Below are 24,996 nucleotides of genomic sequence, written 5' to 3'. Positions count from 1 at the left end.
AAGCCGTGACGGTTAACAATCCCTCACCTGCGGTCATACCTGTGGTGTACAGGTAAGGTGAGGGGTTCACGGCAGGTGTGGGGCGTCTCCATGGTGATGCTGTTGTCAATCACATCCTTTGGGAGCAGTTTTGCCGGACCCCCCTTAAATAGCCCCGGGCCATATCTCTAATTTGAGGGCGGAGCTTCCATGTAAGACATCACGAAATCGCCGGCGAATGCACCCAGATACACGGCGACATGCCGACCTCCGATCCGATTACCGGCGCTACGAACGTCCCTTGCTCGCACGTAAATGTTTCCCGACTTGTGTGGGTCGACATCACGAAATCGCGGGCGAATGCACCCAGATACTGAGACGAGCGAAGGAAAAGGCAACTTCTTGTGAGGCCCGTGGCACAAGTGGTACACGGTGGTACAGGTGGTTTTATACTGAGACGAGCGAAGGAAAAGGCAGCGCTCTTGTGAGGCCCGTGGCACAAGTGGTACACGGTGGTACAAGTGTTTTTATACTGAAACGAGCTAAGGCCTAAGGAAAACGCAACGCTCTTGTGAGGCCCGTAGCACAAATGGTATAGGTGGCCAATCCTTCTTCGGGGCACGCAAAGTTCTCTCCGCCTGGGTCGAATTTGGCACCCGGTGGCAGAGGAGGTGAGAGAAGTGTACATATATCGCGGCGAAAAGTTAAGATATTCATGACGGAAAAACACTCTGTTGTAAAGATAGTTGACCAACTTACTTCCACATCTCAGGAACTTTCTGTACATTTTGCATAGTGGTTAGATATTTTTATTGTAAAAAAAAAGTTACAGTAAGCTCTAAAATGTTACAGTCGAACGACGACATTTCATATACTATAGCCTCAGTCAGGCGTCGAACCCCTGCACCTAAAAGAACCCAACACACTTATGTAGATGTGTAGGGGTGGGTCACCGGGTCGGTGGGCTTTGCTATAAAAGCGAGCGATGTCGCATTGTAGAGAAAGAGAGATAACTGAGAGAGAGAGAGAGAGAGAGAGAAAGAGAGAGAGAGAGAGAGAATGGATAGGTGGTTGAGTAGGTAGGTAGTTCCGTGAGTGAGTGAATGAGTGAGTGAGTGAGAGAGTTTATGTGACTGTGTATTTGTGTTTGTATGTTTGTGTGTGTGTGTGTGCGTGTGTGTGAGGGAGGGAGAGAGAGATAGGGAGAGAGAGAGAGAGAGAGAGAGAGAGAAAGAGAGAGAGAGAGAGAGAGAGAGAGTAAAGGCTGCTTAGGAGGCTATGAATTGACAATAAATGAAAATAAACATGAGATAAGTAAGACACTGAACGTAGGGTCTGAAATTTTATTTCATTAGCAAAACTTGAAACTTAAATGCAGACATGGACACTTTGCAAAAATAAATACAACTTATCTCAGATAACTTAGTTATTACATAGGTTAGATAATATCAACTACAAAGGCTTAGACCATTGTACATGTAGGTTCGCGTTAATTTGGCTAATTTACAAGATACACGGCGTGTATGACAATTTTCTTCTCATAATATTTACTATACTATAGAAAGAGAGGACGGTATTTTAAAGCACGCATAGACCACCATATCTTATGTCTTTAATTAAAGGTGGGAGACAGGCATGCCGTAGCAATATTTCAACAAAAATATTTAGACAAAATGTCCATCTGATTTGTTAGATATATAGCTCTATTATCGTTATCTGGCATCATTTTCCCACATAGGCTACCATTTTACCACAAACTCCAAGGGCAAAGTTGCAGTTTCTAACGGGGTGTCGATACCTTTTGAAACAGCCTGGCCAATCAGGGGTCCCCATTTTGGATATTCCCTCCCTCCCTCTAGAAAGCTGGCTTCTCAGGCCTGGCTGTGAACACTGCACAGATCCTATGGGTAATCTGATACCACAACCGGGTTGTCTATACCCGTTCTCTGCCTGCCCACCCACTTTATCCCTTCGCGCATTTCCGGAGTAAAGTACGGATTGTCTTGTCCGACTTTAGGGCGTAAATTGGGCAAGGACGTCGTTGGTTTCGTACCATTAATAGCTGATGTTTTCCCTGGTATATACGGACTGACAGAGTGCGGCCTAGGGTAGGAGGGCCGGGGAAAACCTCCGTTAGAAAATGCGGTAGTTTTACTAATTTTCTTGACCGTGTCCCTTTCGTCTTGCCCTTGACCACATGGCCGCAGGGTGGTCAGTAGGATGGGAAGGATGACCAGTCCGTGAGCCGCACCGAAGACCATCACCAGAAAAATGGTCTTGAAAAACGCCCGAAAAATATAGGCCGGAAAAAAGGCAAGAACTAACATACCGAGGATGGTAGAGAGAGAAGACTGGAGAATAGGCATGCCGACCGCGCGCATAGCTTCTGTCAGTTTTTCCGCGGGTACTGTGGCTTTGGAAGTGACGTAAGCATAAGTGATATGTGCAAAGAAATCCACGGAGAACCCGATACACATGAGAATAGAGACGATAGAGACGATGTCGAGATTTATCCCCCAAAACGTCATGTATCCCACAAGGCCTACGTCGATGGACACCAGAGCAAAGGTGATGAGGAAAGTAGCGACACAGTGCGGAATCAAGAGGAAACACACCACGAACATGATCGCTACGGCAATGCCAACAGTTTGTAGCGTACTTGGAAGAATGGTAACGACTTGGTCTGAGAGGAAGAAATCAAAGCTGTAAGCCTTCATTTTCAAAGGTTCCCGTTCCGCGATACTACGAGCTTCTGTCATCATGAGTTTCCCTCGCTCGCTTGTCGTGACGTCCTTCGGTATGACAAAGAATCGTGACGAGGCTATACCAGTGTTGTTGTCTGCGAAAATCACAGACCCGTAATACTGACGTCCGACTGTCGGTAGAAACTGAGAAATTAGAATGTGTAAAAATACTGTTTTGTTCGTGGCTGCGTGAGAGTTGCCCGTCTGATTCAGAAAACGAAGGAAGTCTCGCAACCAGACCTCTGCGGTCTCCGACGTGTCGTAGAAATACTGGCTCTGGTCGAAAGCTTTCAATTTATCCAAGACAGCCTGTTGCACGTCTAGTGTCCAATACTCTTTTGGTTCGGTTACAAAAATGTCTACTTTACGGCCGAATGTTTTAAAGTGTGTTTCTTCAGCGTCGTAATACCCACGGACGTGTGAGTCGTCCGCTACTACATTTTGGTATTCGAGGCCCATACGGATTTGAAAGCACCCCCAAATCGCCACTCCCAGATAAGCAGCGTACAAAATAAATATGATTACTTTTGATGAAGGTTTAAGGATAAAAGGAACAAGGTTATTATACAATAGCCTGTTTAACAAAGGATCTTTGTTAAACTCTTCGGAGGAGGGGTTGTCGAACACGCCCTCTTGCTTGGACACGCCACCTGCGCAGCAAAGTCGGTAGGCGGCGCTCTTGTCGCGTGCCTGTGATTTGGGGAGGACGGGGCAGCAGGTGAGGCAGTGGCGGTTGGCCCGCTCCCGCCGCCCGGTCAGCGACATGAAGGCAGCGAAGAAGGTGATCTGGAAGTGGAAGTAAAGTCAATCATGTGCATAGAGTACAGCAGAGCTACGTGTTATGATTTCAATTTTCGATAGCAGGCCAGTTTGTAACAAATTTGCAAAGTTGATGGTAAAGTTCTTTGGTAAGCAACCAAGAGGACCTTTCTTTCAGTAGACCCTCTACTACCTTCCTCAACTAGGTCAATAATAACTTAATTTGCAATATACTTTACACTGCTAGGTGGCGCTGCAGCGGGAAGAATGCGGTCCCAAACATGACTAAGTTTGTATCCCCTCCTCAATCATTATTTGATGCCAGGAGTGCATGTTTTTATCAATTCCTCTCTATTGTGTTTCAAAGAACTTTACACTCCATTAACAAATTAATGACTCTATGTATATGTATGGTTAAAAGAATGAAGAGCCTGTGCTTTGAACATGCGTATGTCACCAGACTCCAGGACATTTTTTTTCTCAACACACATCCTGCAAGGGAAGATCTGTGGCACCAGAAGTGGAGGCCCATGCAGGGAGGTCTCGCAAGAGATTGGGAGATGACATCAGCCCGGGACTGGGCAGGCAGGTCATTGTCAGAATGCACACAGAGGGCGAAGGACAGAGAAGGATGGAGAAAGCTTGTGCTGGAAGCGGCCATGGTCCCCGACCCTCAAGATGAGGATGGGACAAGGCGAATGTGTATAGCCTCCATAGCAGGCCCTCTGGGCCTTTTTTTGTGGGCTTATAATCCACTTTTGCTGATAACCTCTTTTTCTACAAACGACCCAGTACAAAAAGGAGTAATCACCAAAAGTGTATTATAAGCCCAATAATGGCCGCCAGAGAGCCTGCTATGGAGGCTAAAGGTCTGAAGGTCGTACCTGGTACAGGAAATCAAAGGCGACTCCCACAGAAGCGTAGATACAGAAGAGCCGCACGGACGGGAAGACGTTCCAGATGCCGGCGGCGAACGCGAGGCAGTCGGTGATGGACGTGATGGTGATGGAAACTCCCGCGTCCGACATGGCGCGCCCCGTGCGCTCCTGCACCGGAAGTCGTACGTCACACTTCCGCCAGGCGGCGATCATGACGAACATGTCGTCCACCCCGATTCCTAAACAACAAGAATATTGATGAAACAATACAGGTTTTATTATCGCAGACCTGTAATTTATAACCGGGATTTTTAGAAAAAAAGATGTCTGTCTTGGGTTTTTACAAAGAAGATTGGACAGACGCACTTGTAATCGCAATGAAAAACGGCAAATATTTGACTGTAACCGTTAGAATTTTCAAACCTGCAGCGACATCAATGCAAATTTGCTGGAATTCATTGGTACAGTTCTTGAAATATTTTAAGCGCGACCGTCCCTGAGGCGCCGCCAAAACTAGCACTGCAGCTGCATGCTTTGCGATAAAAGTTTTCAATAACCTTAAATACAAAACGTCATAGAGAAAGTGCAGTAGAAGACCATTCGAGCCTTTGTATTGAGAAAGCCACACCGGCGAAACGATTGTCTGAGCGTGGGCTAGAATTGAATTCTAAATGGGAACTATCACCCCCATGAAACTCCTTATGGGCCGTACCCGGAAATATGGGCCGTACCCGGTAAAGATCTTGGCCGTACCCGGAAATATGGGCCGTACCCGGTAAAAATATGCAGATGAGCACTACAGACGGCATCTCGCCACAGCTTGTGTGAGTGTTCTCGAAATTTCGAAATTGGGGGTGATTTGTACAACGCCACTCGGCAGAGAGGTGGCCAGGAATGTTTGCCAGAGCATAGGCTATGTGTGATTGTGTATCGTTGCGGTACAGGGTATCTAGACGCGACTTTCACGCGACTACGCAGTGTGGCCGGGCGATGTCCGCCATTGGGTACGGCCCATAGTTACAGGGTACGGCCCATTTTCCAGGTACGGCCCATATTTTCACCGGGTACGGCCCATATTTCCGGGTACGGCCCATATTTTTACCGGGTACGGCCCATATTTCCGGGTACGGCCCATTAGGAGTTTCATGGGGGTGACTATGCGGCTACATGCAGCGTCTTTTCTGAGGATGTGGCATGAGTGTGTACGGTTGACTTGGGTTTGTCCAATACATTTGAAACGTCATAGATCAAACATTTATGAAAATGAGCGCTAATCGCTGTTTGATACAATAGAACTAGACAAGAAATGTACAAAAATGACAAAGCAGGACACTTTCATTTACCTGATGTCATGTACGAATGAGCATATACTTGACAAAGTATATAGATATGTTTCCAAGCGTTTCAAAAAGAGAGAAGAAATAATTAGGTGTTTAACATTAGATCAAGAATAGTTCATAGTCTTGTTCGTTTTCTACTTTGTAATGTTAGAATGTGGCATTTCTTTTCTAGTTTATCATGTTTTACAATTTGTATCCTCTAGACCACGTGTGGTCATCTCTGCATTTAGCCAATCTGGGCAGAAATATGGCAATAAAGACTATTATTACTATATGATATTCATACCTAGGAGCAGGAACGGAATCGTCTCGTTCAGTGACGAGAAGGATTCCCCTGCCAGAAGGACCACTCCGATAGACGAGACGATGGCGAGGACGGCGGACAACACGCCTATCACCGCCAGCCACGGTTTGGTCAGTACCCAGTCCAGCATCAGACACGACAACACCGAGAACAAAATCAGCAGTCCTACAGCCACCCCTATGTACACACTTATTCTTGACGGTAAAGTTGCCATTTCGTCATCAGTCGAGCGTACAGTAAGGTAGTTCACCGTGATTTTGTCTGACTCGAATCCCGAACACACCCGACGAAACGTGTCGATCCATTGGCCTAAGGTTGTTACGTTAACGTTGTAGACAAGATGAAGAGCCTTGCTGGATAGAATTGTACTTTTGTCTGTGCTAAGTTCTACCCCACCAAGTTCGTTTCCAAGATACGTGCCGAGATTGAAGTCTACTCTGTTTGGGTTGTAGTAAGGATAGGATAAGTTGGTAGCGGTTCGAAGTGCGGATCCTGACCCGGCTGTTACCATGAGGCGAAGAACTCCACTCAGAACACAGTCAGTAGTAGCGGGGTCACGGAAGCAGAGAGAAGAGAACGTTTCCCCAGACGTTGTGTTCGCAGTTGTCAGCTCTTGGTGAAGCCGGAGTACCTCTTGGACCACGTCGTCTCTGAAGAGGACGTCGCCGCCGTCCTTAGATTGTACGATTAATTCCGCCACGGCGTCGCCGGGCGGAGAGAACCCGGCCGCTACTAACGCTTTTCCGTCCGGCAACGCTTGTCCATCGTCCGGGACGAAGGTGTAGGTGTCGTTTATGACGATCGTGCTGAGACCGAAGTACCCGAGAAGTGCCGACGCGAGCAGAGGTAAGAGAATGAAAGGGGCGGGCCACCTGGCGACTGTCTTGCCCAAGTTGTAGAACACACGCCCGAAGGCTGCGTCGATCCATTTAGCTATCATGTCGTAGTTTCACTAGACGGACACGGAATGTTGAAAGTCTCCCGACTAGCCTTTTCTTTTACAATATTGTCGACAAAAGAGTTCTGAAAGCAAAAGAATTTCATGATTACCATTTGGAAGGAAAATGAAAAGAAAGGGTCGTAATTTCTAGTTGTGAAAAGCTACTTTTGAACGCCGCTAAGGGTGTAACATACCAGTTTTGCTCAGAAAGTACAAGCCGTGTGACGCTAGACGGTAACGTGCAACCCACCCACACCGGGATGGACCCTCATCGAAGTATCTCATTTCATCGGAGTTGAGCGAGGAAATTGGTATAGAGTGATTTTCCCAAGGACAATATCAGGCTAAGCATTCCAACCCTGAACCTTCAGATCATAAGTCAACAACCCTAACCACCATGCCGCCATGTTCAAGGTCATTGAACTATGTACTGTGGCTTATGACAGCAAGGCCATCTGAGGTCATACAACAACAATTACCATCTCAATAACTGGTTCGTCCGCTCACCAACAATGGCGCCCGAAGGCTTCCCTCACAAATCACAAGTTTCCCTCGACTCACGTTCAACGAAAAGAGCTAGACACTGCATGAAACCTTCCCCAAATGTACACCTAGAGATCCACGTTTCTAAATGTTTATTGGTTCAAAACCACTTTTGTGCAAACGCCGTCGTATATGAAAGTGTTATTATCCCCAAGGATCGCCATATTGTCCTCTCCACAAGTGGTTACGACGACCCAGGAGGTAAACACATTAGACAACTTTTCCACTAAATCACAACATATAGTTTAGCGTAAACCTAGATATATAGACAACAGCTTCTCATACGCGACTGCTAAGTTTACATTTTCGCCAAGTCATTTCTTTATACGGTAGTGGGACTCAGACCTAAACAACAAGGTATGGGTGGCTGAAGATATGACCATAAATGAAATGTGGATTTTTGAATTTTAGGTCATCTGGGTTTGATATAACTATCGTTAGTGATTCATTAACTGCTTAAGTGTACAGAGAATATGTACTCACCCTAGTCCTCCGCTGTCTTTGTGAGATATGGTTGTATTACAGGTACGTATACGTCTGTTATGAGTAATAGTGCCTACGTCTCTATACGTCACAATAGTGCAATACTGGATCAGTAGGGCACCGCCCCAGACGGGCGAGAGACAGCCAAGGACGCCTCCGGCTCAAGGTGACTAAACTCTAGACTGTCATAGACCCAGCCAAACTTACAAATCTGATCACCAAATATACTATTTTGACATTCGTATAGCAAAAACTAATGTAATGCAGGAGAAGGACTACATTGACAGGGCATAATCCTATTTGTTGTGAATCAGAGAACATTTACTATTAATTTTGAATTTTTTTTATAAACTGTCCTGCCGTAGAATATGGAAATCGTCGTTTCTCCCCACTTCCAGATCACCTTCTTCGCCTGCCTTCATGTCTCTTACCGGGCGTCGGGAGCAGGGGGCCAACCGCCATTGCCTCACCAGCAGCTGCACAGGCACACAACAAGAGCGCCGCCTACCGACTCGGCTGGGCGTGTCCTCCTCCAAGGATCCAGGGCAATTTATGAGGCTAGAAAACTGGAAATATTCTAGTTGCAGTAATCTTTATAAAATTGACATTTAATGCCAAAAGTGCTCAAAAGCGGCACAAAAATAAACTACATAGTGACCTTTTAGTTTCACGCGCCTAGTGTAAATATACCGTCAAAACGTAAAAATGCAAAATTAAAACATGAAAATGCAAATATTTGACGGACATGCAGTCACTCTCTCATTGGTCGAACCGCTGATCGTGATGGACAGTCAGGATCAGTCTATCAGGGCTTGAATATTCTATCAGTTCTCACCACACAACGACATCGTATCTTTGCTCCTCTAATGTCGATATGTAATCATTATGGTAAAGTGTTATTGAAACATACTATGTGTAGGAATGACTAGAAATTGGAGGGTTTTTGATTCAAGTTTCAAGCCTCATAAAATAATTAATATATCACATACTAACCTTCATTGTCAATTGTCTTATCTTGTAAATTTTCCAAATAAACGCTAACACACTACGATATATCATTGCCCAGCACCTACTATAGTCATTTTGTAGTAGCTGTCGACCTAAGATGTGTTGTATAACTTGTATTCATTTTTACGCACGTGTCCATGCGACCACTGATGTGTCAAGTTGTTTTTTTCACTAAGATTGTAAGGAAATGAACATTCAGAGCCTTACTGTTCTACTTATTTTATTCTTCACCATTGGCAGCATCATTTTCAACGCCATACAATAAGGGAATTGATATATATTATCATATTGTAGAGGTATTCAGATAAAATAGTCCGTGCAGGCCATTCTTGTATCTTTAGTTAGAATTTGGTTTTTATTTGGACCAGCAATGCAAGTAAGAAGTATACGTTAACCTTTGCTTGGGTTGCAAAACGTACTTCCTCTGCCAGTTTGATACGGTCTTTATGCAACCAATAGATCTGCTTGGAGATTAGGCGAATGCACCCAGATACTGAGATGAGCGAAAGTAAAGGAAGCGACCCCCCAAAACACCCCTCCCAAAAAATGGTATGGCGACCCTGTGACGTCACAATTCAAGATGGCGGCCACTACACAAGCCAACGGATCCAACAAAGGTTTTGCTACGCAAACCTGTAATGAAGGTTAGTATGTAATAGCCTGTTAAAGAACAAAGGATCCTTGGAGGAGCGGTACACATAACGCGCCCTCTTGCGTGGACACGCCCAGCAGAGTCGGTAGGCGGCGCTCTTGTGCGGCAGCAGGTGAAGCAGTGGCGGTTGGCTCTCTCCCGCCGCCCGGTCAGCGACATGAAGGCAGCGAAGAAGGTGATCTGGAAGTGGGGAGAAACGACGATTTCCATATTTTACGGCAGGACACACAGTTTATGATAAATTTGCAAAATTGATAGCAGAATTAGAGTTCTCTGATTCACAACCAAGATGTTTTCCTTTTTCCCTTGATATTTGATTATTAGTATTTGATGATTAATATTTTGTTTAATTTTTGTTCATTGATGCATACTAGCATACCTTATTATGTTTAATACCTTAAAATTCATTTTGTATTTCCTCGTATCTGTTCATCTATTAGGATTTATGATATAAGTTCAACTTATTTTCTATCGTTAATTTTGTTTAGTTTTGAGTTATGTACAATTTATGATATAATTCCTATTGTTAAGTTTCGATGGGAGGCCCACGAAAAGCCACCTAGGCTTCTGCCCCCCCCCCTGCATATTTTTTTGCCCTGTATTTCTTTGTTTTAAAATACTTGTACATATGCGAAACAATAAACAATAATAATATTTTTTTAAAATGACGTACCATGTCAATGTAGTCCTTTTGCTGCACCACGAGTTTTGCCAAATGAATGTCAAACTTGAATATTTGGTGCCTCCTGATCAGATTTGTGAGTGTGGCTGGGTCTATGACAGGCTAGTTTAGTCACCTTGAGCCGAAGGCATCATTGGCAGTCTCTCGCCCGTCCGGGTCGGTGCCCTACCCAGTATTGTACTATTGTGACGTATAGAGACGTAGGCACTATTACTCATAACAAACGTATACGTACCTGTAATACAACCATATCTCAACAAAGACAGCGGAGGGACTAGGGTGAGTACATATTCTCTGTACGCTTAAGCAGTTCATGTATGAATATCTTAACGATAGTTATATCAAACCTAGCTACATGTGTATAATTCAAAAATTCACGTTTCATTTATGGTCATATCTTCAGCCACCAATGCCTTGTTGTTTAGGTCCGAGCCCCACTGCCGTATAAAATAATGACTTCGGGCGAAAATGTAAACTTAGCAGCCGTGCATGAGAAGCAATGATCTATATATATATATAGTTTTACGTTAAACTATATGTTGTGATTTAGTGGGAAACTTGTCAAATGTGTTTACCTCTGGGGTCTTCGTAACCACTGTCGGAGAGGACAATATGGCGATCTATTCAACCTTGGGGATAGCACTTTCATAGACGACTGAGTTTGCACAAATGTAGCTTTGAAAAAAGAGACGTTCTAAAGGTGAATCTCTAGCAAGAAGAATTCGTGTTTAGTTTGTGAAAGGTTTCGTGCAGTGTCTAGCTCTTTTCGTTGAACGTGAGTCGTGGAAAAGGTGTGATTTGTGAGGGAAGCCTTCGGGCGCCATTGTTGGTGGGTAGACGAACCAGTTTTAGACTGTATAGAGATAGTAATTGTTGTTGGATGACCTCAGATGGCCTTGCCGTCATTAGCCACAGTACATAGTTCAATGACCTGCGGATCAACATGGCGGCATGGTGGCCTTGTGGTTTATAAGCTCGTTCACGGTTGCTTCTACGCATGTGCAGCGTTAAAGGTGAAGGGCCCCAAGACATAAACAAAACCCGTCGGGGCGTTGTTATGCAAATCGAGACAATGTCGAGACAAGAACTGTTAACAAGCCTGGGGCCTTCACCTTTGACACTGCACATGCGTAGTACCAACCGTGAACTGGCTTATAGGGTCGTTGACTTATGACCTGAAGGTTCAGGGTTGAATGCTTAGCCTGGTGTTGTCCTTGGGAAAATCACTCTATACCAATTTCCTCGCTCAACTCCGAGGTAAAGAAACTCTCGATTAGGGTCCACCCCGGTTTGGGCGGGTTACACGTTGCCGTCTGGTGTCACACGGCTTGTATTTACTGTGCAAATCTGGTATGTTACGCCCTTAAGCGGTTAAAAGTGGCTTTTCACAACCATCCTCCCAGCAGGCCCGATATGCTCGGTTCATTACCTCCCATAGCGGCCCTGCCCTTTCCAGCCTGTGAACTCGCTTCTGGCGACGTCACCACCAAAACAGCTTTCGGCCAATCAGAGGGCTGGCTTAAGATCGCAAAGGACGCTGGGATGCTATCAACCAATCAGGTTACGTCTTACATCGCTACTACACATCGGGCCTGCTGGGAGGATGTTCACACCTAGAAATTACGACCATTTCTTTTCATTTTCCTTCCAAGTGGTAATCATGAAATTCTTTTATTTTCAGAACTCCTTTGTTGACAATAATAAAAGAAAGGCTAGTCGAGAGACTTTCAAGATTCCGTGTCAGTCCAGTGTACCTACGACATGATAGCTAAATGGATCGACGCGGCCTCCGGGCGTGCGTTCTACAACTTGGGTAAGACAGTCGCCAGATGGCCCGCCCCTTTCATTCTCTTACCTCTGATTGCGTCGGCGCTTCTCGGGTACTTCGGTCTCAGCACGCTCGTCATAAACGACGCCTACATTTTCGTCCCGGACGATGGACAAGCGCTACCGGACGGAGAAGCGTTAGCGGCGGCCGGATTCTCTCCTTCAGGCGACGCCGTGGCGGAATTAATCGTAGAATCTAAGGACGGCGGCGACGTCCTCTTTAGAGATGACGTGGTCCAAGAGGTACTCCGGCTTCACCAAGAGTTGATAACAACAAACACAACGTCTGGGGAAACGTTCTCTTCTCTATGTTTCCGTGACCCCGCTACTACTGACTGTGTTCTGAGTGGAGTTCTTTCCCTCATGGTAACAGCCAGTTCAGGATCCGCACTTCGAGCCTCTACCAACTTAACCCATCCTTACCACAACCCAAACAGCGTAGACTTCAATCTCGGCACGTATTTTGGAAACGAACTTGGTGGGGTAGAACTTAGCACAGACAAAAGTACAATTCTATCCAGCAAGGCTCTTCATTTAGTCTACAACGTACAAACAACCTTAGGCCAATGGATCGACACATTTCGTCGGGTGTGTTCGGGATTCGAGTCGGACAAAATCACGGTGAACTACTTTACTTTCAGCTCGATTGATGACGAATTGGCATCTTTACCGTCAAGAATAATTGTGTACGTAGGAGTGGCTGTAGGACTGCTGATTTTGTTCTCTGTGTTATCGTGTGTGATGCTGGACTGGGTACTGACCAAGCCGTGGCTGGCGGTGATAGGCGTGTTGTCCGCCGTCCTCGCCATCGTCTCGTCCATCGGAGTGGTCCTCCTGGCAGGGCAATCCTTCTCGTCACTGAACGTGGCAATACCGTTCCTACTCCTAGGTATGAATATCATATAGCACACCTCTAGCGGCTTAATGTTTGATCTATGACGTCTAATACATAAAAATACTGAAAGATATCGCGAATCAGTGTTATTTTTTGGCGACGTTACAGGGGCGTAGGCATTTCTTACAGTATTACAATCGCTCTAAAATATTTCAAAAATTGCACCAATGCATTCGATCTATGTCCATAGGGGTTTTCTACGATGTCATTGTAGATATACATATACAATATTCTAATGGTGAACTGTAAGTACACCATATACGATTATATGTCCAGTCTCATCTAAGAAAACCTAAGACATGTTATCCTTTCCGTACCGGTCGCTAATTACTGGTTTGGGATAGCTAAACCCGCCTGTATTGTTCATTAATAGTGCTCTTGTTGTTTAGGAATCGGGGTGGACGACATGTTCGTCATGATCGCCGCCTGGCGGAAGTGTGACGTACGACTTCCGGTGCAGGAGCGCACGGGGCGCGCCATGTCGGACGCGGGGGTTTCCATCACCATCACGTCCATCACCGACTGCCTCGCGTTCGTCTCCGGCATCTGGAACGTCTTCCCGTCCGTGCGGCTCTTCTGTATCTACGCTACTGCGGGGGTCGCCTTTGATTTCCTGTACCAGGTACGTCATACGTTCACACCTTTAGCCTCCATAGCAGGCTCTCTGGCGGCCATTTTTGGGCTTATAATCTAGCCTCCTTCGCAGACTTCCTATAACGGCGGCGTATATATATTTTTTTTTGGGGGGGGGGCATTTCTTTCACGGGCCAAGGTTCTCTAATGCCGGCAAGGGACTTTCGCTGCCAAGGGAGTTATGTCGCCGAGGGACGACCGCCTTTATATCCACACCGTTATCATCAAATTTGTGACAAAACTGGTCTACTATCGAAAATTGAAATCATAACACGTAAGTCTGCTGTACTCTATGCATGTAATTTACTTTTCTTCCACTTCCAGATCACCTTCTTCGCTGCCTTCATGTCGCTGACCGGGCGGCGGGAGCGGGCCAACCGCCACTGCCTCACCTGCTGCCCCGTCCTCCCCAAATCACAGGCACGCGACAAGAGCGCCGCCTACCGACTCTGCTGCGCAGGAGGCGTGTCCAAGCAGGAGGGCGTGTTCGACAACCCCTCCTCCGAAGAGTTTAACAAAGATCCTTTGTTAAACAGGCTATTGTATAATAACCTTGTTCCTTTCATCCTTAAACCTTCATCAAAAGTAGTCATATTTATTTTATACGCTGCGTATCTGGGGGTCGCGATTTGGGGGTGCTTTCAAATCCGTATGGGCCTCGAGTACCAAAATGTAGTAGCGGACGATTCACACGTCCGTGGGTACTACGACGCGGAAGCGACACACTTTAAAGAATATGGCCGCAAAGTAGATATCTTTGTAACCGAACCACAGGAGTATTGGACAGTAGACGTGCAACAGGCTGTTTTGGACAAACTAAAAGCTTTCGACCAGAGCCAGTATTTCTACGACACATCGGAGACCGCAGAGGTCTGGTTGAGAGACTACCTTCGTTTTCTGAATCAGACGGGCAACTCTCATGCAGCCACAAACAAAACGGCATTTTTACACGTTCTAATTTCTCAGTTTCTTCCAACGGTTGGACGTCAATATTACGGGTCTGTGAATTTCGCAGACAACAACACTGGTATAGCCGCGTCACGATTCTTTGTCATACCCAAGGACGTCACTACAAGCGAGCGAGGGAAGCTCGCGATGACAGAAGCTCGTAGTATCGCGGAACGGGAACCTTTGAAAATGAAGGCTTACAGCTTTGATTACTTCCTCTCAGACCAAGTCGTTACCATTCTTCCAAGTACGCTACAAACTGTTGGCATTGCCGTAGCGATCATGTTCGTGGTGTGCTTCCTATTGATTCCGCACTGTGTCGCTACTTTCCTCATCACCTTTGCCCTGGTGTCCATTAACGTAGGCCTTGTGGGATACATGACGTTATGGGGGATCAATCTCGACCTCGTCTCTGTTCTCTCTATTCTCATGTGTATCGGGTTCTCCGTAGATTTCTTTGCGCACATCACCTACGCTTATGTCACTTCCAAAGCCACAGTACCCGCGGAAAAACTGACAGAAGCTATGCGCGCGGTCGGCATGCCTATTCTCCAGTCTTCTCTCTCTACCATCCTCGGTATGTTAGTTCTCGCCTTTTTTCCGGCGTATATTTTTCGGGCGTTTTTCAAGACCATTTTTCTGGTGATGGTCTTCGGTGCGACTCACGGACTGGTCATCCTACCCATCCTACTGACCACCCTGCGACCGTGTGGTCAAGGGCAAGACGAGAGGGAAACGGTCAAGGAAAGTAGTAAGACTACCGCACATTCTAACGGAGGCTTTCCCCGGCCCTCCTACCCTAGACCCCACTCGGTCAGTCCGTATATACCCGGCAAAGCATCAGCTATTAATGGTACGAAACCAACGACGTCCTTACCCAATTTACGCCCTAAAGCCGGACAAGATAACCCGTATTTTACTCCGGAAATGCGCGAATGGATAAAGTGGGTGGGCAGGCAGAAGACGGGTATAGACAATCCGGTTGTGGTATCAGATTACCCATAGGATCTGTGCAGTGTTCACAGCCAGGCCTGAGAAGCCAGCTTTCCAGAGGGAGGGAGGGAATAGCCAAAATGGGGGCCCCCAGATTGTCCAGGCTGTTTCAAAAGGTATCGGCACCCAGCCAGGACGTTGGAAACTGCAACTTTGCCCTTAGAGCTTGCGGTAAAATGGTAGCCTATGTGGGAAAATGCTGCCAGATAACGATAATAGAGCTATATATCTAACAAATCAGATGGTTATTTTGTCTAAATATTTTTGTTGAAGTATTGCTGCGGCATGTCTGTCTCCCACCTTTAATTAAAGACATAAGATATGGTGGTCTATGTGTGCTTTAGAATACCGTCCTCTCTTTCTATAGTATAGTCAATATTATGAGAAGAAAATTGTCATACACGTCGTGTATCTTTTAAAATAGCCAAATAAACGCTAACCTACGATGGTCTGAGACTTTGTAGTTGATATCTTCTAACCTCGTTAATAACTGAGTTAACTAAGATATGCTGTATTTAATTTCGCAAAGTGTCCATGTCTGCATTGAAGTTTTGTTGATCAAATAAAATTTCAGACCCTGCGTTCATTGTCTTACTTATCTCATGTTTATCGTCAATGCATAGCTCTCTCTCTCTCTCTCTCTCTCTCTCTCTCTCTCTCTCTCTCTCTCCCTCTCTTTATCTCTCACTCACTCACTCTCTCACACACACAAACATACAAACACACACACAAACATACAAACACACACATACACAAACTCTTACTCACTCACTCACTCACTCACTCACTCACTCACTCACGGTACTACCTACCTATCTCTCTCTCTCTCTCTCTCTCTCTCTCTCTCTCTCTCTCTCTCTCTCTTTCTCTTTCAGCTATCTCTCTTTCGATACAATGCGGCTTTACTCGCTTTTATAGCTAAGCCCACCGGGTCACCCCTAAACATCTACATATGCATGTTGGGTTCTTTTGGGTGAAGGGGTTTGACGCTTGACTGAGACTATAGTATGTGAAAGGTCGTCGTTTGACTGTAACATTTAACAGCTTACTGCGACGTTTCTTTTACAAGAAAAAATATTTAACCGCTATGCAAAATGTTCAGAAAGTTCCTGAGTTGTGGAAGCAAGTTGGTCAACTATCTTTACAACAGGGCGTTTTTCCATCATGAATTTCTTAACTTTTCACCGCGATATATGTACACTTCTCTGACTGTGTCCTCATAAACACAACTGAGGTAGAAGTCTTGTTTTAACGTGTCCAGAAAGTCTTCGTCTACAGAGAACCGGATCCTTCCGGCTAGATACAGAACTGTTTCCGCTCCGGCCAGGTGCATGATGGTCTTGTACAGGTCCGCGAAGGTCTCCTCCTTGTAGATGATGTCTGATCCCATGATGTAGTCGTACTGCTGCATGCCGAAGAGAAAAGTATATAAATTGAAATCTGTATTCGATGTAATGCAAGAATACGCAAATACAGGGTATCATATTGCCACCCGTGATCATTCCAGACTTTAATTAACATCACTCTACTCAGGTGTAAATGGGTACCTAGCTTCGGTTAGGGACGTCCCTTGGATAGGACGTTAAATGAAGGTCCCGTGTTTTGGGAGAGCCACACCCCGCGCACGTTAAAGCACCCACCGACACCTTTCGAAAAAGAGTAGGGGCATGCCCCGGTGTGCGATGGTCCAAACCTTACAGTCTAGTCTGGGTTGACATCTTGAAAAGGTGATAGTCACCTGTTATGTCAATCCTTCCACAAATGTGGTAAATCTCAATAAATAAATAAATATAAACAACTCACTCCCCACAGCAGCCTAACCAATGAATACTAGTATTATGTCCAAAATGTCAAATTCAAACTTTTCTATACGGCAGAAAAGTACGATGAAAGTTTCATATGTTGGCGCTATTTTGAATCTGTGACGTCATGCCTAGTATTTCAATTTAGGGGTCCTCACAGGCCCCAATGCAAAAAGTGTACCAAAATCTTGTTTTTGTTTTAGGTTAAGTTTGCAGCCGAAGAAGTAATTTCTCTGGTTCGATAACTATGCTGCACAGCGGTGGGTCAAAATAGAAAACAACTTCTTCCCTGTAAACTTTACATAAACCACAAAAAAATGTTCATGCGCAACTCATACGCACTTGCACTGATGATACGCACAAGTGTGACAAGGCCATAAGGTCGCAGACCACATTATTTCGCCTATAGGGATTTACATGATTACGGATCCCAAAGTGAGTAAGATAGGCTACAAACACGCGCATGCGTGTATTTGTAGTAACCTTTGGCCCGAAGTCGTCCAGGTCGGCGGAGCCCCACTCCAGGCGGCGCACGACCGGCGCGTGCTTGGACCGCAGCTCGGTGTTCCTCGGCACGTTCCCCCGAGCGCAAGGCAGGGTCTCCCCGCAGTCCGTGGTCGTCACTTTAGCACCTGTTTATGCAACAATAGAGACGGGGGACGCTATAAGCTGTCTGCTACATTTGATCCACTACTAACCTTCAAAGGCGTAGTATTAAACGTGATCAAATGGTTAAATCACACATTCAGGGCCACCCCACGACTTTGCTCCCGGCCAATCCCAAACCAAGGTCGAAGCCGGGTTGGAGTAGCCTGTAACCCATCCTATTCCAACCCCAGTTCGCTCTTCTGGTCGCCTCTTAATTACTATAAGAAAAACATCACTTTCCCGAGATCGATTTGTCGAAATTCATAATGCATAGCACAGACGACTTTTAAAGACGGTGGGCAACATTGCCAACCGACTCCCAACAGATGACCTTGCTCACGACTAACTCCCAACCACTGCCTGAAGAAGTTCGGGAGGCCATTATCGGCTATATTAGCCTGAGTACCAGCCTCACGCGTAGTTAGCACCGAGTTAGCAAGCGATTTTTTTTGAGCCAGCGGTCACTACGGAGGCTGGTACTCAGGCTACGGCTATATGTGACAAAGGCTGAACAATTGGTAGAAATACAGCGTGTACTTACCCAGTAGACTTGCAACAATGCTGACTAGCCCAGTCCCCGCTCCCAGCTCCAGCACAGACTTGTCTTCTAACTCTAGTTCCGTTTGCTCCATGAACCGGGACAGTATGATCGACTGGGAAAGAGACACCAAAACGTACTTTACAAAGAAGAAGACAGAAATTTCTCTGGTCCGCAATATACAGTCACTGCATGAAGAGTGAGATGCACCACTATCGGGATCGAACAAAAAGGACTGAGGAGAAAAGGAGGAGAGAAATATGAAGGTGTAACGCTCAATGTGATACCGACGAGGGCTGTAGTTGCGGGTATCCGGGTGAAGGCTGGGGCTGGGGTGATTCGGGTTTGGACTAGGTAAAGACTGCTGTTATGCAACAGGCCGCCAGAGGTCGCTTCTGATGAGCACATTGACTAGCAAGATGATTGATGTTCTGAACCGAGAAATAATCTTCAAAACTCCCGCTGATCACAGTTAGTGTTACCTTCCACGGGCTTGATTCTTTGGTGATCGTGACGTTTCGTCGACAGAGAAGGCTTTACGTAGGCAAAACCTGTGTAACAAAAAAAGGAGAGAAAAACTTTTTAAACCACTTTTTAAACTACTCTCCAAGCAGAGGTCCAACTCCGGCTTGTTTTTTGACGTGTTTTTAGGCGTTTTGGTCGGGCTTCTTTTTCTATTCTGTCCCGCTTTCTTTATGTCGCCAAGCCGCATGACATAAAGAAAACGGGACAAAATATAGAAAGCCTGACAAAACGCCTAAAACATGCAGAAAACTAGCCATTCCTCAGTGCTTGGAGTGGGGTTATAAATGGGGTGATAGGCTGCCATTCTAATGTAGCCGCTAGATGGCGCTAGTAAGCGACAACAAGTCATCCCCTTGACCAACGCCCGCAGAAATTCTTACAGTTCACAACTACGTCTCAAATATCCTACTGACAACCCAATATATCACAGAATGTTGGGAGAAATACTTTCTAGAATTATAAATGGCTGTGCATGTATCTGTTGAGTGTCGCCAGTGTATAGTTTCAGTGTAGCGGAGTCATATTCTTTCACCTGTTGTAACGGACTCCAGGGCTATGTTAGTTATGTAATAGCAAACAGCTAACATGGCAAGTCATGATCAAGTGAACCCAGACAACCCATGCCAAGGGCTCATCATGTATCAAGAGCTATACGGTAACCATCTAAGTAAGAGAATGGGAAAAGTTGTTGTGCAGTGATGAAATATTGATTTTTCTCTCTCAAAGCTTTATTATCATATCAAAGAATAAGAAGCAAACCTTTAAATGATATAAGACGCAATGCTGGCTTTTAGAAAAAATGATACACATGATCGAGGAAATTTGGGCACTGTTTTGTCACACACACTCACAGAGTCAGCCCTGGTGGTTGTTTCACAAATATATGATCATATTAAAGAATTAAGGTGTCATTTTGAAGAGTACTAAACAAGATTTTCAACTATACATAGAATGATGAAATTGATGAAATATCAATAGAGGTATGATCGACCAAATGTGAATTTTCATAATGTAAAGTGCGTATCAAATGACGGAGTGAAACTCAGTTGGGTTAAGGCGGCCCAGGAAGTATTATTCTGTACATATTGATTATGTTCTGTAACTATCGATAGTCTTGTCGCACCACGATGAAACTTGACACAGTTTTAGAGCTACTTAAAACACATTGAATAAAGGTGACTTGAGTTTTTTCTACTGCTGGATTTTGGGTTAGAAACACACATTTTGGTTAAAAAAACGTGTATTTTATGGATTTATGCGCGCAGGCGGTAACACCACCTTTCATCATAATATTTTACAAGAAAAGAGCTAACCCCATACAAATTATTTTTGTCCGAGGCTATTTTGTTTAAAATGACGATTACATTGTTTTTTTTGGTCAGAAACATCAGAAACAGCTATTTTGGAGTCATTTGTTTATTGAAAATTCGCCCCAGTTAAAAATAGATAAAATCTATGCAAAATAGCCTCGGACAATTTTGATAAGAAAGCGATAATAAGTTACATTTGATTACTCAAAAGCTGAATTCTGTTGTTTTGAGCTGCGCGTAATTGCGTAAAAGTCATAACCCAAATCCGACACAAGCAGTTCGTTGTCTCCCGCGTAATCCAACACCTATGACGTAACGGCCGTTCCATTCGAACACCATATCGAACATATCGAACCTCCCATTCTATTTAGAACACCTCCGTCAAAAACAGCGCTAGTAGAACTCGGCGCGGCTCATGCAACATTTGTGGAGGAGACAACTTCCAAATCATTTGATTGAAACATTTAGAATGTATCACAATCCAAATCCTGGTCTATAAAACAATTTTGTACTTATACGTACACCTGAGATGATACATATGATTGTGTTGTGTAATAGACCTTGCGCTCCCCGAATTGCTCCGTAGTGGAACATTTCGAACCGTCTTCGAGTTCGGCCGCGCCGCTGGCCAGGCACGCGGCCGAACTCGAACACGAATTTTCGAGCCTGGGCTGCCTTAACCCAACAGAGAAATTGCTGCCAGTGGTTACCTAGCAACGTGTTGATGCTAATATCATCCTTATTGAACTCAGCAATGCACAAGTTTCTATGCGTACGATCATCGTACATTCTTGATATAGTCGTGCATGTTTTGTGCAAAATTCAGCTGTCTTTGAACGGAACAAACTGTCTTTAGATCGATCCTTGTCGGTGGTTATAAAGTTGCGATTGGTTCTGTCACAGTCTGCTTGAAAATATTCACGGTTCGGCATCAAAACCGTATCACGACCTACGCCTGGTGTGACCGCGTCAATACAGAAACAGAAATCCAAAGTACAGCGATTTTCGTAAGGTCTACTAAATATATACATATACACACAAACAGTCAAGTGCATACAAGTGAATTGACCTGTACATGAATGTATATGACTAGATAAGAGTAAATCAGCATGTTGATTCTAACGTATCATTTACACAATTGGTTCTGAGGTCTAGACATTCTTTGATATATTGCCCTATTTGTATAAAGTAAGGGTTATCTCCCCCTAAAATATAGTTGTATCTATCTATCAAATTCTTATGGATTGGTTGTGGGGTCGTGTGGCGTAACGGCAGGATGTTCGACTCAGAACCAAGAAGTCCCGAGTTCGAATCCCCTGACGCCACCGATGTTGTGCCCTTGGGAAAGGCACTTAACACGACTTTCCTCACTTCGCCCAGGTGTATAAAAATGACAATGGGTGTGTTGTTATCTGTACGTGGCACTGTTAATATAAGTTATAAAAAACTTGAGTGCAGTACCCCGTCGTCCTTGCCTGTCCAAAACCGAAGTAAAAAAGAAAAAAAATTCTTATGGATCTCCACATCAAACTTCGGGTCCTACCGCGTCCCATATCGTCGATCCGACTCCGCAGTCCACCAGCTCCTCGTGTATGGTGACGTCATGTCCGCAGAAGTTGAACGTCGGTCCGGACATCTCGCTCTTCAAACTGTGGAAGAGACAAACAAAAACCGTAAAATGATTATTTTCCCGTTTGATGAATGAATGAAACCTTACTTGTATTTATTTGTCTCAATAGGGCAAGTAAGAGTTTAAAAATACATATCTACAAGCTAGTGCGAGAACGTCTAGTCGATCTAGTACTGTAAATGCAGAAGTGTTCGCGATGGTCTTATGTTCGCGGTTTTCGCGGTGAACTTTCAGCGCGAAGTTAAAACTGCCGCGGACCTTTTTGCCCACCTATGACTGTAGCGCTACTCTTGTTTCGAAAGCGAACTTTAAACCACCGCGAACATTCCATATTCTCCCTACCGCGAAATAAAAACCACGCAAACTTAATGCGTTTACAGTAATCTTGTAATAATCATCTTTATGATGACGGAAATGAAAGAATAGATAGGTGTTGTTACTGAAGGTAAAATTTGTCTAAACGCATACGAAATGTACATGTAGATAAGTCCGCACTACTTAGGCGGGCAAACATGGTTTGAATCTGTCTATAAGATTGACCGGTTTTGTTTGAACCTTTGTTTCTTCATGATATTAAGCTCAAATCGGCACGCAGGCCGCTTTTCATTGAGGTCATGAGGGAAGAGGTATAAAGGGTTAGATACAATATAACAGAGATACACAGGTTACATGTACGCATATAACTCTCAAAAAGGTCTACAAAACTGTCGAGCCCTTCCCGGGTCTAACGTAGCTCGACCGTCAGTAGTAGTCGTATGATATTCCCTGATGATGATTTGTGGCAGTACGTCAAGAATGAGTAGTGTGCCCCCCCCCACACCCCCCATGCGGCCACCATGGCATCTATCACATTCTCTAGCCCCAGGGGGGACGACAATGTTAAGCTACATGTTAGTAAAGGCTCTGTCACACATACAGGAACTTCTGACGACTTTGCTCGCACCAAGGTCGGCGCTAGGTTGGAAGTCAGACTGGAATCCATCCTATTCTGGTTCCAGTTCGCTCCTCTCATCGCATCCAAGCAGAATAGGACTTTTACGAGTTTGATTGGTCAAAATTCAAGGCCGGCTGAAGACGCAGACAACGTTTGAAGACTAGTAGGCAGTACCACCGACCAATTCCCAACCACAGATGACCTTGCTCACGACTAACTCACAAATATGGTCTGGAGAAGGTCGTTAGGACATTGTCGGCTATGTGTGACGGAGGCTTTACTCCAAACTGTGGTCTTTGTTCTGTTGGTGGCTTAAAGCTAAAAAAATCAAATTAGATTTCAAAAGTCTATTGCCTTGTAAGAGACAGTTAGAAATTATCTTAATATCTGAAAAATATTCACATTTACTATCTTTGTCCTTAGCAAACGCATTATTATCTCCCTGTCTCTTGGTCTATTCATATTATTCATATCTGTTAGTTGTTTTGTTCATTCCCACAAGAGTAATACATACAATAGTAAAGTAAGTTATGAAATTTGAAATATCAATGTTTACCATGTTGCCAAGGTAACGGTATCGTGACATACATGTCAAATGCTTCATGAAATATTTAAATGTTTAATTTTCCCATGCCATTAACCTAATTGGTCTTGTCGTCCACAGCGTTGGTTCTCTCTTTCTTGATTGAAATTACGGTGACCATTGAATGGGAATTAACGCTGATGCAATCAGCTTATTGGTAGCCAAGTATTCAAACCTATCATTATAGTTGCCGACAGTGTTGTCCTCTCTCGCTTAACTTATTGGAGGTATTTGGCGACCGTTCCGGCATTGTTGAAAAGATCCTGAACGCGACAACATAATGCAACCATGTAATGGCAAACGTTATTTCACAATACTGTATTTCAAAACTAGATACATACCTTTCAACTGGACACCACCCAAGGACGCCTATGTGGCTGAAAGTGGCGACGGACCAACAAATTTTCGCCGTCCAAAAGCTGACTGAAAAGGGTCACCTCAGCCAGTGTAGCAGTCAAGGCAGTGTTCCTTTCACAGCAGGGCGGTGTCACGGCTAGATCAAAGTCTGATGCGCAGCCTTGAAGCAGTAAAGGTTCAAAATAGAAGATCCGCTGGCCAGGACTGACTAACTGTCCTCGGTTCTGTACCAGTCCGCCGCACAGCTGTCAAAACTCCCGTCAGCAACATTCCGCCCGGCCATGCGGTCGGCAAAATTCCGTTACGACCTTTTATAAATCATGCTAACACCAAAACTACTCTGAAAAATCCAGGACAACATTTACGTGGACATTCACACGACTTCTTTCTTTTACTAGAAAGGCACATATGTACATGCCACAAATAAATCCTCCAAATATTGACCTAGACCATATCAAGATTTTATAAAAGTAGAATCGGCAACGACATTGAATATTGGGTGGTGTAGCATTGACGATAGAGTAATTAGTGATTAATTGAGGTGGCGAGATGGACAACCCTGTGTCAATCTTGCAAAGATATCACTAACAGATACAGTAAGAAAATAGATGGTTGGCTGGCCATGGTAGCCATTTGATACTCTAAAAGCAGAGGAGTGGGTCCGGCTGTTTTTTGACGTGTTTTGGGGCGTTTTTTTGGTCTTTCTATTTTGTAACGTTTTCTTTACGTTGCCAACCCATACGAGGTTGGGTAAGCGACATTAAGAAATTGAAACAAAATAGAAAGACCGACAAAAACGCCTAAAACACGTCAAAAACCAGCCAGACCCATTCCTCTGCTTGGAGTAGCCATTTGATTGACAGCCAAATTGGACAGTGGGCGGCGGAGGTCATCTGAGCTTACCGGTTTAACAGTTGGGTCATACCAGTCCAGACAGCACAGCGATTCTTGCCGCGATCGGTACCAAGCCACGAATGATTAATATATACATGTACTTACAAACAACAATTTGTACTTATAAGAATGTAAAAAAAGGAAAGAAAAATATGCAATAGAACGTC

General features: G+C 44.8%; 3 protein-coding genes across 5 annotated transcripts; 1 reads left to right on the top strand and 2 right to left on the bottom strand.

Annotated features, from left to right (window-relative positions):
* Nucleotides 1-1,346: 1,346 nt before the first annotated feature.
* On the bottom strand, nucleotides 1,347-8,464 carry LOC136444843 (patched domain-containing protein 3-like). Of its 2 annotated transcripts, none has more exons than XM_066442598.1 (4): nucleotides 8,402-8,464; nucleotides 5,987-7,027; nucleotides 4,367-4,599; nucleotides 1,347-3,509 (listed from the first exon to the last, which is right to left on the bottom strand). In XM_066442598.1, the coding sequence occupies exons 2-4, from the start codon at nucleotides 6,942-6,944 to the stop codon at nucleotides 1,881-1,883; spliced, it is 2,820 nt and encodes a 939-aa protein (XP_066298695.1). In that variant the 5' UTR covers nucleotides 6,945-7,027; nucleotides 8,402-8,464; the 3' UTR covers nucleotides 1,347-1,880. The 2 variants fall into 2 exon arrangements, with proteins under 2 accessions (XP_066298695.1, XP_066298693.1); XM_066442596.1 differs by lacking the exon at nucleotides 8,402-8,464 and adding an exon at nucleotides 7,971-8,286.
* Nucleotides 8,465-12,019: 3,555 nt separating this feature from the next.
* On the top strand, nucleotides 12,020-16,118 carry LOC136445194 (patched domain-containing protein 3-like). Its single transcript, XM_066443062.1, has 3 exons — nucleotides 12,020-13,028; nucleotides 13,424-13,656; nucleotides 13,992-16,118. The coding sequence occupies exons 1-3, from the start codon at nucleotides 12,074-12,076 to the stop codon at nucleotides 15,618-15,620; spliced, it is 2,817 nt and encodes a 938-aa protein (XP_066299159.1). The 5' UTR covers nucleotides 12,020-12,073; the 3' UTR covers nucleotides 15,621-16,118.
* Nucleotides 16,119-16,470: 352 nt separating this feature from the next.
* LOC136444909 (protein N-lysine methyltransferase METTL21A-like) lies at nucleotides 16,471-22,081 on the bottom strand. 2 transcript variants are annotated; one of them, XM_066442681.1, is made up of 5 exons: nucleotides 21,975-22,081; nucleotides 19,079-19,147; nucleotides 18,600-18,711; nucleotides 17,894-18,042; nucleotides 16,471-17,013 (listed from the first exon to the last, which is right to left on the bottom strand). In XM_066442681.1, exons 3-5 carry the CDS (start codon nucleotides 18,688-18,690, stop codon nucleotides 16,771-16,773), a joined length of 483 nt encoding a protein of 160 aa, XP_066298778.1. In that variant the 5' UTR covers nucleotides 18,691-18,711; nucleotides 19,079-19,147; nucleotides 21,975-22,081; the 3' UTR covers nucleotides 16,471-16,770. The 2 variants fall into 2 exon arrangements, with proteins under 2 accessions (XP_066298778.1, XP_066298777.1); XM_066442680.1 differs by lacking the exon at nucleotides 19,079-19,147 and having other exon boundaries at nucleotides 21,975-22,076.
* Between the last annotated feature and the right edge of the window lie 2,915 nt (nucleotides 22,082-24,996).

The sequence above is a fragment of the Branchiostoma lanceolatum genome, chromosome 11 (genome assembly GCF_035083965.1).
Source record: "Branchiostoma lanceolatum isolate klBraLanc5 chromosome 11, klBraLanc5.hap2, whole genome shotgun sequence".
In the NCBI taxonomy this organism is placed as follows: domain Eukaryota; kingdom Metazoa; phylum Chordata; class Leptocardii; order Amphioxiformes; family Branchiostomatidae; genus Branchiostoma; species Branchiostoma lanceolatum.
This window is presented reverse-complemented; position numbering and strand designations above follow the sequence as displayed.

Excerpts from the sequence above, each read along its gene's own strand:
- LOC136444909 (XM_066442680.1), bottom strand. The coding sequence starts at position 22,067 with ATGTCCGGACCGACGTTCAACTTCTGCGGACATGACGTCACCATACAC. Across the intron at positions 18,712-21,974 it reads GATCGACGATATGGGACGCG|TCGATCATACTGTCCCGGTT; the intron begins GTAGGACCCGAA and ends TCTCTTTCCCAG. Across the intron at positions 17,014-17,893 it reads TGGACGACTTCGGGCCAAAG|CAGTACGACTACATCATGGG; the intron begins GTTACTACAAAT and ends TTCGGCATGCAG.
- LOC136445194 (XM_066443062.1), top strand. The coding sequence starts at position 12,074 with ATGATAGCTAAATGGATCGACGCGGCCTCCGGGCGTGCGTTCTACAAC. Across the intron at positions 13,029-13,423 it reads AATACCGTTCCTACTCCTAG|GAATCGGGGTGGACGACATG; the intron begins GTATGAATATCA and ends CTTGTTGTTTAG. Across the intron at positions 13,657-13,991 it reads CCTTTGATTTCCTGTACCAG|ATCACCTTCTTCGCTGCCTT; the intron begins GTACGTCATACG and ends TTCCACTTCCAG.
- LOC136444843 (XM_066442598.1), bottom strand. The coding sequence starts at position 6,944 with ATGATAGCTAAATGGATCGACGCAGCCTTCGGGCGTGTGTTCTACAAC. Across the intron at positions 4,600-5,986 it reads GATTCCGTTCCTGCTCCTAG|GAATCGGGGTGGACGACATG; the intron begins GTATGAATATCA and ends CTTGTTGTTTAG. Across the intron at positions 3,510-4,366 it reads CCTTTGATTTCCTGTACCAG|ATCACCTTCTTCGCTGCCTT; the intron begins GTACGACCTTCA and ends TTCCACTTCCAG.